The 14,583-nt window shown below is 27.8% G+C and overlaps 1 protein-coding gene across 12 annotated transcripts in view; it reads right to left on the bottom strand.

Annotated features, from left to right (window-relative positions):
• Positions 1 to 13,649, bottom strand: part of LOC145194931 (nischarin-like) — a 31,736-nt gene extending 18,087 nt beyond the window's left edge. For 9 of the 12 annotated variants that reach the window (XR_016446423.1, XR_016446426.1, XR_016446425.1 and 6 more), the window contains exons 1-9: positions 13,301 to 13,649; positions 10,933 to 11,016; positions 6,386 to 6,565; positions 5,469 to 5,517; positions 4,756 to 4,851; positions 3,123 to 3,184; positions 2,672 to 2,761; positions 1,539 to 1,626; positions 644 to 699 (exon numbers count right to left, since the gene is read on the bottom strand). Coding sequence is in view for 7 of the 12 variants with exons in the window: in XM_090070858.1 (XP_089926984.1) it covers positions 644 to 699; positions 1,539 to 1,626; positions 2,672 to 2,761; positions 3,123 to 3,184; positions 4,756 to 4,851; positions 5,469 to 5,517; positions 6,386 to 6,565; positions 10,933 to 11,016; positions 13,301 to 13,558 (963 nt within the window). In the remaining 5 variants the exon portion in view is untranslated. Of the gene's footprint in view, positions 1 to 643; positions 700 to 1,530; positions 1,627 to 2,671; positions 2,762 to 3,122; positions 3,185 to 4,755; positions 4,852 to 5,468; positions 5,518 to 6,385; positions 6,566 to 10,932; positions 11,017 to 13,300 lie in introns of those variants that run through there. The other 3 variants (XM_090070859.1, XM_090070861.1, XM_090070865.1) reach the window with 2 other exon arrangements.
• Between the last annotated feature and the right edge of the window lie 934 nt (positions 13,650 to 14,583).

Genomic DNA, 14,583 nt, shown 5'->3' with positions numbered 1-14,583 from the left:
GTCCTTTTTTATATTTTTAAATAGGAATCCACCTCAAAAAACAAGTAATATATTTTGATGCTCTTGCTGTACTCAAAGTTTTTGAAAACAGTTTACATATTGGTGACAAGTTCTTCATAGTATCTAACCTTTTTGTTACCATCCACACTCCACTGGCTTTCATATTTCACTGGCTTTACTGAGTTCTTAATCTCTGGATCTCTTATGAGGTGTTGAGGTTATTAAAATTTTTTTTCCAGGTTTGACTAAGAAAAAGCTAAAAATTTTCAAAGATTACAGCTTTCAACTTTTTCATACTGAAACACTCAATTCTAAGATAGCAGTAAGTTTATTCAATCCTCATTTTTTATTAGTCTGGTGAACCAAACACATTTTCATATTTTTGATTTAAGACTAGAACTTGCCTTTACATTAGTAATGTTCATGGAAGCCATCATCAAGTACAAAATGATGCAATTTCCTTTTAGCCCTAGAAATTTGTTTCTTGTACATCAAAGAAGTCCATTACAACATTATCTTTAATGACTAACTTTTTATTGATACTAGCCTTAAATAACCTACTTCCTCTCACCATCTAAAAATTCCTTTAAATTTATTAAACTTTTTAATTACTGAGTCCCAAAGTATTCTTGTAACAACTGACCTCGATTGCTGTGATTGGATCACTTTCAATCAATTTTCTCCAGGATATAACTGCACCTGGAACATATTAGTTTATATTAAAGCCTAGAATAAAGTACTCTTTGATTCCTTTTAATACAAGTTTTTCACCATTTCAAAGCTATACATAGAATGTTTTTTCTATAAATATATTGTACAAAAAGTGTACTCTAAGTAATTTTATTACATAATGACATTTATTAAGGATTTACTGAGGAGATTCCTTTTAGATAAAATATTGATAGAAAGAAAAAGAAAGTAATTAAAATGGAGGAAGGTTTTACTTTTTATCACTTAACTTTTCATTCTTCCACTATTCTATTACTTTTCTAACTATAAAAATAAAAAAAAATGTATTTTTCTTAGTTAACTACTTTTTAACCTTGTAAATAGTGCATAGCTATTTTATATCAATATATTTTTGTATTAAGTATTCAGAGACACACCATAAACAGTTTAGCATAACTTTCAACTAATAACTTTAAATTTGCTAACTTTTTACACCATAAATATCTTAAGCTTTTATAATGATAGTTAGATCTCCATCAGTGCATAAGTTCTTCTTGATTTGTACTGTTTCAAAGGTTTTGATTCAGGGCCAGTTTTACATTCTTGAGCATGCTATTTATGAACTTATCTTTTTAAATATGTAAAATTAGATAATTTTATACTTAAATATAAAACATTTTATGTCTTAGATAGTCAAGAGATGTTATAAGTTTTAATATTGTGTATCAGGGTGTATAAAAAGTTTATGATTTTTCATTTAGGAATGGTGTTATCATTATTATCAGTATTATTACAAAAAGAAGGACATTAACTTTACCAAAAAGAGAAACTTAAAGTAAAAGAAAAACTTAAATTCCAAACCTTTATACCAGTTATGGAGTTATGGATATAAATTTCTTCCAGATTTTCTTGAAGGTGTTCAAAGCCTTGCAAAAGACCAATATCACAATCACAAATCTAGAAAATATATTATATTGAATTTGTAAATTAAACTATATATTCAGTTTCATTAAATTAACAATCATAACAATATCATTAGTATGGTTATTAATTTGGTAATTATGATTAGAAAATCCATTTATAAGGCATTTTTTTCTTTCTGTGTGGCAGTACCATTTTGCTTTTTTATTCTTAACTGATGTCAATTATTTCTCTTAGAGATGTCTTCCAAATAGATTTGCTGCATTCATAGGACATTTCATAACTGAAATACTTCAGCTTACACTATAATTGGTTTTCAAATCAGAAAATAGAGACTGCATTCAATCTTGGATCAGGCTTAACAAACAATGAACAAGTAATTTAATGATTAATGAAAGTAATTTGTCTTCTTTTTCTGTTGTATTTTTGGTCAGTCAGACTTCTTTGGTTTGTGAACAGATCCGGTAGAAAAAATTTGCTTCAAAATTCAATTAATTCTTCTTTTTCAAACTTAATACTTTTACAATTTTACTATAGGTCTGGAGTTTCTGCATTAAATCTCAATTGTTTAACAGGCAATGTCAATTGTTTTCAGCAAGACATCTGTTCAAATAATTGCAGATTCTTATAACTGTTTACTTAATTTCATCCAAAAAAATGTTTTAAAAATTTTTTTGATTAAAAAAAAACTGATAAAATAAAAACTGAAAGGGGTTGTCAACACACTTTTGAACTTTGGGTTTTCTGTTATCTAAGTAAAAAATTTTGTAATATAGCATTAAAATTAACATTTAATATTGCTTAAATTGGTTTTATCTCTTACTAACAGCATAACAAATAATTGGTGAAATTTTTAAGAACTTAGCAGAGTTATTTAAGAAAACATGATTGTTAACATCATTTTGAGCACTACTGTAAATTAAGAAAATTGTAAATTAAAAAACTGAGCATTATTTTTGTAAAAAAATGAGTAGTAAGTATGAGCATAAAAAAACTTAATGAAATCAAATTTTTTCCCCTTTAAACAGTTTTTAACTGTTTATCAAGTTGAAATCTTTTTTAAAAACTGCTGTTAATTTACCTCAAGATACTTTATTACTCTGAAAATATTGAGGTTGCATTGAAGATCCTTTTGACCAATCAAAACTCTTTTCAGAATGCCAGGATAGATCTAAAAGACAATTTTTCAAAACTTATTAAGTCTATAAGACCTAATGCATTAGAAAATTCCTTTTTTTTATATTTTGTTAGATTGACAGAAGCTGTAAATTTCTTTTGAAGGCTTCTTCTACTTTTCTAATATTTAATACTTAACTTATTTTCAGATATAAAACTTAAAGTAATATTTCTTCTAAAATCTTGATCAAGCCTTTCATAAAAAAGAAAAAGAAATTTTTGTTGAAAGTTAAAACTTCTTATAAATTTACTCATGAAATAATACATTAAATAAAACTTGAAGCAATGAAAGCAAATGAATTAAACTGATAGCAAATATAAGTCAAAATCTTTCTTCGATAAAGAACATTATTTACCAATAGTTTTTCCAAATTTTGGACAAAAGAATATAAATTACCAATGTCAGCTCTTTTGTCATCTAAAAATAATTTGTGTTAGCTACAAATGCAAATTACTGTGAAAAATTATTCAAACTAAAAGTAGACAAAGCTGATCACTATTTCAATTTTGTGGTGACTCATTTTTAACATTATGATAGAGAATTTCTGATTAGGAATAAAAAGCATCTAAAAATTAACATTTGGAAGTTATTGGCTGTTAAAAGCAACAAAGTTTACTGTATTTATTGTGTCTAATCCACCAATTTTCTATTCTGTCTATGGTTTCTACTTGTGAATATTTTATTTTTTTATAGGAAACTATTTTAATAACTAAATTTATGCATTAAGCTACATATTTTAGGATTACCTTCTCTTAAAAAGTAAAGATATAGGTTAAAAACCAAATATTAAATTCTTATTTAGAACTTTCCATGGATGTGTTATGAAATATTTAATTATTTCTTCATAGACAACTAAATGTTCTGAATCAAGTTATTGTAAATGAATCGAGTTGCTCCATGGTTGTGTGTGATCTCATCTAAATTGATAGTCTCCACCAAAGTCTCAACCAAAGATCTTAAAAACATTATAAGCCAACACAATATGATAATTCAAAACATTGATGTTTTCTTTCATAAATATATATTTTGAATACACAATATATCTAATAGTAGAACTTTTGATGTTTCTGTCATAATAAGTTTTTTTTACAAAAGATACAATATATCCACAAGTTAAACTTTTAATGTTTTCTGCTATTGCAAGTTCTTTTGACTTAAACGGAAAAGAGTTTCTTATTACTATAAAGCCCACTTTTCTAGGTTCTTCAATCTAACTCATCATTTTTCTTCAAATAAAAGCCACTTGAGTGATTTCATCATTAATTTCTGCTCTTGTTTTCTCTAATCAGTAACAGACTTTTCATTAACTTGAAAATCTCTTCCAGCTCCAAAACTATAACACCTTTCCAAATATTAACCACTTTGAATTTAAAATATTTACTGTTAATGAAACACTGTAAATAGATTAAAACCTTCCATAAAGAATGGGAGGTCTCAACATGCATTTTTGAAAAAATAAATTTTTTCATAAAGACAAATCGGAAATGTATGGCAAATGGGAAAATATTTTTCCCTCTCCAGCTTGCACTTTTATTTAGTTTTTTCCATACAATTAGAAAAGTAGAATAAAAACTCAGTACAAAGATCATTTATTTTTTAACTCAATTGTTCACTGATTATGATTGACTTTGGGATAATAGTTGTTAATTTATTTAAAGATTTAACAAAGTTATTTTTACTATTTTACTTTATTTTAACTATGTTTTTCAAAATGAAAGTTTGAAGAAAAAATATCCACTTTTTGTTTAACTCAAAGCACTTAACAAGTGCTAACCTATTTCTCTAATTGGATATCTCATTTCACCAAGTTTTAACGTATTTCTCTATTTGGATATCTCATTTCACCAAACTCAACCAAAATGTGAAGCTTAAGATTAAGTCAATTATGTTTTGTAACAACATATACAAATAAATAATTACTATATTATATTTTTTTGATTTAATTTACAATTAAGTAAATCTTAATTCTTCAAATTGAAACTTTATACCAATTAATGATTGAGGAAGACACAAATTTCTGTTAAGTGCATGGAGTTGTATCATATTGATTTTGAAAACATTATTTCTTGATAAGACAATATTTCCTAAATAAAAAGAAAATGTAATTTTACTTTCAAATCAAATTTAACATATGTTCTAGAAAAAACATCTCTCAGTTTATATAAATAAAAAAACACAAACTAAAACAGAAAGCTAATTAAAGAAACTACACCGAAACTGAAATATGAATAAATAAACTTAGTTTTAAGTATTTATGGCATTATTTATTAGTTTAAACACAGGTACATTCAAAGGGGATCAGCAGTTAAGATAGCCAATAATTGCAAGTGCAAAAGACAAGGGCAGTCTGGGGTCAATTTTAAAAAATTTGTAAAAATGGAATAATATTCAGCAGTAAGAATATTGGAACAACAAGAAAAAAATCTACTTGTATAAAATAACTGCAGAAAATTATAATGGTAATAGATATAATAGAGAGTTATAATAGTATAATTCACAAAGCATATAGGCAGGTTACTTGGCACATGCACTGTAATGGAGTTTGCAGTTTATAGAGTTTTAATTTTCAAATAACAAAATCTTATGCAGTCATACTGATAATGTTTAAAAAGCAAAAGTGGCATTTCAAAAAATTGCTGATATGCCATGATTCTCCTACTGTTCCTTGATTTTGTGGCAAAATTGCATACCAATAACATACCAGTATTAAAGACATCAATTGCTAATTGCTGACAAATATGGTGCACATCCTAAAACAACATGAAGTTTTAGAGTAATGGAATTGAAAAAAAGTTTTAGAGATAAGAAAATCTAAAAAATTTATATTATATCAATCATACTGGTAAAAAGTCACCAAAATTAAATTTTTGAAAAGGTGAGAAGAGCGAAATAGTTGAACATCTGCTTCATAATTATCTACCATATGCATGCTAATACTTGGCACTTTTCTGAGACAAAACAGGGCCCAGAGATACTGAGTTGACAAAAGATAAAGGAAAAGCTTTATTTCATCAAATAAATATACCAATAAGGTTTAGTTTAGATCAATTTTAATTCCTTTTGCTGTGAACACTGCTATCCAAGATCAGAACTTTGAGCAGGTTTTTTTATGTGTTTTCTGTTAGCCCAGTCCAGGTCCGAGTTACTGAGCTGATGAATGGTCAGTGTTAGGGTTCTGCTATGCTTGAACTTTAGCTTAGATACTGAAGTCCAAAGTATTAAAGTCAGGTGAGCTAGGTGTCCAGATATTTTTGGGCCATAGTTTCAGGTGATTAGGCAGCATTATTATTTTTAATTATAAAAATTTGCTTTAAAACAATTTTCAAAAATCAGATTTTTTTCAGGTTACAATTATGATTTGATATTTATGGATATACAATGTTTGCAAAATAATCTTTATGAAGTAGAAAATATCAAGAACCTAAAAATATTTACTGTGCTTTAACATATCTTGAAAGAAGCTGAACTTATTTTAAAATCCAAATCTCTTTAAGAAATGATTTAGCTGACTACTTTTCTTGATTTTGTCAAATGATTGCAGCAAACTCTGTATTTTATCAGAAATGTTTTAAACAGGTAAATGATAAAGTGACAAAAAAACTTCAAATATATACTTACAAACTTTTCAATCTCTAAAAATTGCTCCAACACTTGAGGTATGTTTGGAAGAAGAAGAACTACCTCCCTCAAATATTTTTCAAGAAGCTTTTTCCTTTCATCAATAAAATGCAGATCTAGTTTTGGAGCAACTTTCTTTGGAGGAATTAATTCATTGGGGATTCCAAATAGTTGAACCAACTAGAAAAAAACTGAGAGATTAATAAAGATATGACATTTCATTCATAAGATTTTGAGGATTAAAAATAAATAACATTAAAAAAAATCACAAAGATTTAAACCATGGGAGTGGTTCTAGTAAGTCTGAGCCAGTGGTTCTAGTACATGTATAGATGATATTTATAAACATTAGATCACTCCAAATTACTGTGTTTAATTTTTTTTTAACTAATATAAATTTGGGAGCCCTTAAACTAAAAAAAACAGATTTGTTCAGTAATATTTAGAAGTGTTAATAAATTGAACAAATTTAGCAGAGGCTAAAAATATTATGTAAGTTTTAAATTTTTGGCTTATCTGATGTTATATAATTTTTGATGGTTTTTTTTTTATGTATTTAAACCTCTAAGTTTGAGAGTAAGTACTAATAAACGAAACTTACTAATGGTAGTAAGAGATGAGTCAAAATGTCTTGGAACTACCACTGAACCTGATGTAGGTTTTATCAAATGATTTCAAAAAGAATAGCCAACATTTGACCAAAGCAAATAAGGCTCTGCGGATGAAACACTCTTCAGCGGATCCATGATTGATCTCTGCAATGAAATGGTTGCATACTACAAAGAAGCAGTAAGAACCATCATCATAGCTAAGATTATGGCAAGCTTCTACAAGTGTTTCTTGTCATTCTTGGTGGTTGCTCAAAAGAAGAAGTGACATTTTAAACACCTGGAACCATGCACCACATCAGGTGGGTGGCGAAGAACATCTATTTTGTAAAAATCCTTCTTTTCAAAAATCAAATGACTCTTACCACTCTTGAAAGAAAAGCTTTGATTGACATCAGCCTGTTTGTTATACAAGATTTTTGAACGAAGCTTACTTTCATGACGGAAAGATCCCCATAAAATGTTTTGAGACTGTTCAGACTTCTAATTGATTTTACTTGCAATCTTAACAACTATGGTATTTCTTTGACCATTCGGTTGGTTTGGCTATTTTGACCTCAGTGCTGATATTCATACAAAAACCGTCATGGTTGAGAATCTTAAACAAGCCAGAGTCATCCAAGAGAATTGAAGACAAAACATTCAACTTAAAAAACCCACTTGGATCATATGTTTACAAGTCGATTGATGCCACCTGACTGTGCAGAGAAAGCGGTTGCTTTAATCCAGACCTTCAACTTTTATATAACAAAAGATGAAAAACAAAAGCAATACCTCTTGCAGGTTGTCAGCACTCATCTGAAAGCTTTTCTAGAGCCATAAATACATCTGTTGAAAAAAGTCTCAAAATAAACAATCCATTACATAAAAATATGTGAATTAAGTTCAGAACAACTGCAACCTCTTTAAGTCATGATGTTATGATATTTTATTTTGATTTTGCTTTGTAACAACTTTACGAAAAAAAGAAAGTTTATATTATTTCTCTTTTTTTCTATCAAAACAAGACTTATTGTTCAAATTTATTGCTTCTGCTACATTTAGGGTTTAAGAACCAGGTTTATGGAATTGGGAAAAACTGGGAAATCACTCATAAAATCCTGTCTCAGTATTGGTTTTTTTTTACAATTAAAAACTACTGCTACTGCAAATTGTATAAAGTGTAATAAGATTTTAACTTGCAAATAATGGTCTACTAAAGAAATTTTTGAAAATAAACGTGAAAGTAAAGAACCAACTCAAAAACATTTCATCATTCTTCTAGAAGGAATCAGACACCTTAAAAGAAATTGTCCCAAAACTTGCAGCTGAAGATGGAATATCTATTTATTCAATTTGCAACAGTAAATTTATTTTTCAATCAGCCCTATTGGATTAAGGACTAAAATTACATAAAGATGAATAAATAGTAATTGCAATAGTCTATCACCAACATTATTTGTTTCAGGATGAATTTAAAAGTAAAACTGAAGAAAAGAAGCAAAAAAATAAGCATTTCAGTATTTCAATGGATGATTACATCTTCAAGAAATCATGAATATAAATGTTCATGAGCAAAACTGCCATTTCAATCTTGGTATAGTCAAAATACTGAGCCTTGTCTGTGAATTTGATTGTGCTATAAAAAAAAGTGTGATATTTGTCAACTAATTTAGAAAAAGTACTATTAAAAAGAAGTCCTGCAGAGATATGTCAAACTAGAACATGGAAAAAAACATACATTAATAAGAGATTGCAAGACAGGATGGAATTCAATGTTAGCCATGATTGATAGGGTCCTTTTCTTCCAAAAAGCATTTAGAAAAGCCCTTGTTGATCTGTCAATAAGAAAAACTTATCGCAGGATGATTTTGTTCTTCTTGAACAAGTTCAGTTTGCTTTAGAACCACTGAAAATAGGTGTTGGAGCTTTGTGTCAGCAAGATTCAACACTCCTTTCTACTGATGCCATTTTTCATTTCATATTTGCTCAGTTAGAAATTTGTCTTTCCAAATTTTCAAAACAACTAGCAGCAGCAGTTAAAAAATGAGTCATAGAAAGGCAAAAAGGCTTGCTACAATTACTTCATGTTTCCAAATGCTTAAAGGAACAAAATGATTAGTTTCCTATACGTTCTAAAAAAGTAATGCAAAAAAAGGCAAAAGAACTTCTTCGCCAACTGTTTTCAAACCAAACTGATCAAGATGGTATATGTCAAGTAGTTAGTGATCAAATTACAAAGATTGGACAAGAAAAATTTTTTTCAAAAAAATTGCAAAACTTCATACAAGAGTCAGCTTGTGTAACCAGCAAGAAACTGCCTAATATTTCATCATTGATTGACAAAGAGTTCAATGTTTTTGTAGCAACAGAGATTCCAATTCCAAGTCTGGAGTTACTCTACAATACCCTGCTGACCATTCCACCAACTTTTGTGGAGGCAGAATGAGCTTTTTCTGCTGCTGGATTATTTATTACAGAGCTTTGTAGTTGTTTAAGTGATAAGTCTATTGATACCCTTTGCTTTCTTTGAGCATACTATATTCAAAAAGGAAAGATAAATGCATGAATTTGTTTAAAACTTTTTCTAGTTTTGATCTCGGTTCTTTGGTGAATTTATCACATTCCAGTTTTTTAAAATAACCAGGGAAATTAGAAACCCTAGTTAAATGTGAAATTAGTTTAGGAAATTATTTTTTTTAGTTAAAGACCCCTAAAACCAAAAAAAATTAAATTTCCTCTTACTCTATATAGTAATATAAGTATTAAAACATAAATCTTTTTTTGTTTTTGTTTTGGTATATAATGCAACAATAAAAAACAACTTTGAATCATTATACTCTTGTAACTGAAACCACATTTAAATTTGAATTATAAAAGCTATTTGAAAATCAGAGTACCTTCTTAACGTACTTGCTAAACCAACAAAATATTGATGTCATATAAATATCATTCAAAAATGTTTTTCCGTAAATATAGTTACTAAAAAAATCACTAGATTTTTTCTAATCAAAGAGAAAACAAATAATGGACAACAAGTATAAAGTTAAAGAATTTCTTAAATAAACCATAAACGAATATACTGCAGTGAAAAAGAATAATTTTTTGTCTGTATCTCTATTCAAATTTAGTTTTTCTTGTGTTGCACCTTTTTTGTGTCAGCTTTTTGTCAACTAAAGCTTTGGGAGGTTTCGGTAATGACATATTTACAGCTAAGATGTCTATTTGACATCTTAGCTGTAAATATGTCAATTGAATGAATTATTTCAGAGTTTTACGCACGTTTTATGCGCGTTTTTTTCAGGTTTATCCGTCCATGGTATTTGTGTGACGTTTTATGAACGTGAATAAAATGTTGGTAAAAGCACGTCATATTTGTTTAAAACTTTTTCTCTTTTTTTTCCCGCAATCTTGGTTCTTTGGTGAATATTTACCAGTTCTTGGTTTTTCAAAATAACTAGGGAATTCAGAAACTCTAGCTACATTTAAGTAAAAGAGTACTCCCCAAAAATAGAAATGGTCTTGGAAATCAAATATCTGAGTAAAAATATATATACTTTTAATGCTGAAAAAGTTCATTATTATATCAACGAAATTTATTTCTTTTTCAGCAATAATTTAATGCATAGACATATCATAAGTTGACTACCAAAGTAAACTTTACTTTACCCCTATAAATATTTAAGAACTTTAACCTATCTGTTACTATAACCATACATGTACAGTTGGACCATTCCATTTAAAAAATACTTTGATTGTACAAGTACATTCCCACTTGTATTTGATACAGTGCTTTATCAAATATAAGTAGAAATGTACATGTATGGTCATATCAATTTTTATATACCAGTACTAAACAGATTAATTTTATTTTTTTTATTTGGTTTTCAAGCAACATTAAAGTCTGATATGTTTCAATAACAAAAACACAGTATATTAGCAAAAAAAATTTGAAATTACGTTTTCATGCAGCTTATAAAATTCCTTATATCTTCTCAATATATACCAACTAAGCTCTGGTATATGAACTTCAACTTTGTATACCTAAAATACAAAACATAATGCAGAAACAATAACATTGGGAAAAGAATAAAATTTAGTATAGGATGTCAGTGATATAAAATTATGTTAAGTCAGTGATAAATAAAATGTTGAGAATAGTATTTCTTTGATACCAACTTGACTTTTGTAAGATAATTCTCAAGTCTTGAGTGGAAATAGTAACTCCACTTTTAGACTTGTTGAGTTCTTTTAAGTTGTTTTTAAAATTTAATGAGAAAACTTTTAAGAGCAAATAGATTTGTTCTCCAACATCAAACATCCAACATTAGACTTAAAAACAGACAACAACAAAAACTGAATAATTAGTTGCAGTGGCTGAGATTTTAAGACTAAACAGTCTTTTCTAGCTTTTTCACTTACTGACTATTGAACTAAAAAAGCATTATAATAAGACCTGTCTTCTACAAAAATGTCTTAGGCACTGGCAATCGTTCAGAATTTTGACTTTAAACTTTACAAACTTTATAACTTTGTAATATTTATAACTTTAAACTATATTTATTCTTGACAAATGTAACATGTCTGTTCCCAAAATATTACAGGATCCTTTTATCTACATATTAGAACTGTACAAAGTAATGCTTGTTATCAAAAAAGACAAATTTCACTGAAGCTTCTTTATTTGAAATTGGCACAGTTTGTTTATATGAGAAAAATAAGAAAAAACCATCTTAAATTTTTTTACGCCATTAGAGTGATCTTGAAGGATGTTCTCTGAATTATCATTAACTACTTATTGTATATGTTAAACAGCTCAAACAAATAATCTATTTTTGTGAATTTTTCAGTCAATATTGAGAAACAATAATTTTAGAATATGCAAGTAAATTAAATGATTGCTTTTCTTTTGTATTATTTCTCCAAGATGAGTACTTTCAGAATTTAAATGAATTTAATATAAATTTATGTAGCTTGTTCTTATTATTTAGCTCTGAAAATGAGTTTTTGCTAATCACATACATTTTTTTATGATTTCAGAATAATGGTATATTTATATAAAATAAATTCAAAACCTTTTTCTAACAGTATCCTAAAAACATGATAATTTAAATTTTTAATTGAAATTTTCTGATTCTTAAGTGATTAAATATGAGGTCAAAGTTTTTTGCACCAAATATTAACAAGAATAACTTTTAGTAAACTTCAAAAGATTCCATATAAATCTAGAATAGTCATGTCAAGAATACACTTTAGAAAGCGATAACAAAGGACTCAAACTTAAAGAGTAAACCCTAACTAAATTAAATATTATTTTTCAATTATCACTAGTTGAATCTTTCATAGAGCTTTTTAAAAGTTTGAAAAATAAATTCTTATCTTCTACTTATCATAACATCAATTTTTTTTGATATCTTTTGCAGAGGTTTGTGAAGGCATAGGCAGCTATTGATAATTGATAAATGAGGAGCATCAACAAAAAAAGATCATCATAATGGCCATCAAACATAATTGCTTAACCCTTTCATGCACCAATTATTTTTCCTTAACTAACTTAACCCATAAAAAGTCATCTACGAAATGACAGCGGTACTATGAAATGTTAAAGTAGACTTTTTCTACAGCCTTTTTCAACTCTTCTTTTTAAAATAATATTGTTTTCAATCAGTTAGAATGCACCATTTGAATTGGGGAACCTTAGTTTAATTTGCTGTTATAGAACAACCCAGCGCATGAAAGGGTTAAAGGCTACATATATGTAATATATATTGAAATACCAATAAACTAAATTCCATTTCAATCTAAAATACACATTTGTTTAGAAGTATAGTGAACTATTTTGATACTTAAATAAAAATTCTCCTTTGACTAGCTAATTGTAATTTGAAGAACTTAGTACACAAACTTAGTACACAATCTTTTTTGAGGTCATTTAAAAGTTGTTATAGAACATTCAGACAATATATTATCTGATCGGAAAGATACTAAAACAAGTTGAAGACATGAGTTTTTTTAACTATTCTTGTGGTTCCCTATAGCTGTTGGACATTCGAAAAAAATTCATTAGCAATAAACTAATTGGTGAATCTTTTAAATCAATTATATAAAATTTTGAAAAAATTTCAGTTCTTAAATGTTTTGAGCAAATAAAGTTAACAATAATGATTTTTTTAAAGCAGTACTGCAATATGTAGCAGTTGAAAAGCAGTAGGAACTTCTTTAATCTTTATTTGTGCAATAAACCTTTTTAGCTCTTCAGATAATTCAGAAAAGATATTATTTTTTAAACATTTTAAAAAATAATTTATTCAAAAATAAGTTCACTTACAATAAATTCTCCTTTCTTAGAGAAGCTAGTTATAGATATATCATTAATTTTTGGATTTTTGAACTGAAAACTTTCTTTAAAAATAGCTGTTTCACTACTTTTTTCATTAGTATTGGTTTTTGCCGTTGTTAATTTAAAGTTATGTACTGGTGCGGCAGCAATAGCTCCTGATACTTCTACAGGCAACATATCATGTTGAAAACTTGGAGGATAACTATACCATTCACCAACTGAGCCTTTTAAATTCAAATTACTCATGGTTTTAGATTCATATTTTATGTCATATTTTAAGTGTTTTCCGTCTAATAGTGTAGCCAGATTTCTTTCCTAAAAAACCGGACACTTTCTCATTCACTTGACCCCCCCCCCCCCCCCCTCTCAAAACTTTTCGTGAAAATCCATTTTGCTTCATTTGGAGAACTTAAGACGAAACAATATACATATATATACTAATACTACAATATATTTTATGAGGATATACAAGGAATAATGAGCCGAGGGACCCCCTACTTCTTTCTAAACTTTAGTAATAAAATATGAAAAGGTATATAGAAACTTTTGTGACCCCCGTCACTTCTGCTCGAATTTGATAAAAGTAATCAAAGTTAAAAGTACTTTTACCAATACTTTTATACTACAATATAATACTAATTTTCAAATTTAATTTGAAAATCGTAACCTTTTAAAAACAAGCCTTGAAGTAAATTAGTACAGAAAAGTACATTTACTATTACTTTTACACTACAATACTAATTTTTAATTTCTTTTTTAGTTTTTCATAGTGCTATTAAACATCCTACCTTCTAGTATATTTTATCTTTTACTTTCATAGTTATATTTAATGTTAGTCTCGACTGCTTTTAGTAGTTTCTTTTTTTTTTGAAATTTCAAAAAACTAAAAATTTAACAGTTTTTAATAAATTTTTGTTTGCGTTTATTTTATTATTTACACAAACTTTCAATACTCCAATAAAAATTCTAAAATTTGAACGATACCGAGACGAAATCCTGGACGATACCGAGACGAGGCGAGATGTCCCGGACAAAATAGGAGCTTCACAATTTCCCGGAATTTACATCTTTTAACGGGACATAACTAGACATAATGAGACATAACGAGACATAACGAGACATAACGAGACATACTAGCTAATCCTTAATGTGAAATTTAGTATTCTGCTGGGGGATTCGGCCATTATAATTGTTTTGGTTACTTTATCGTAATTAAACTTTTTACCAAGACTTAACAAGACAAATAAAAATTGAAGTGAAAATTTGCATGT

This window comes from Hydra viridissima, unplaced genomic scaffold (assembly GCF_058129835.1).
Source record: "Hydra viridissima isolate aposymbiotic clone 2 unplaced genomic scaffold, HvirCarnegie_v1 scaffold_13, whole genome shotgun sequence".
In the NCBI taxonomy this organism is placed as follows: Eukaryota; Metazoa; Cnidaria; class Hydrozoa; order Anthoathecata; family Hydridae; genus Hydra; species Hydra viridissima.
The sequence above is the reverse complement of the archived record's forward strand: the minus strand, read 5'-3'. Positions and strand labels throughout refer to the sequence as shown.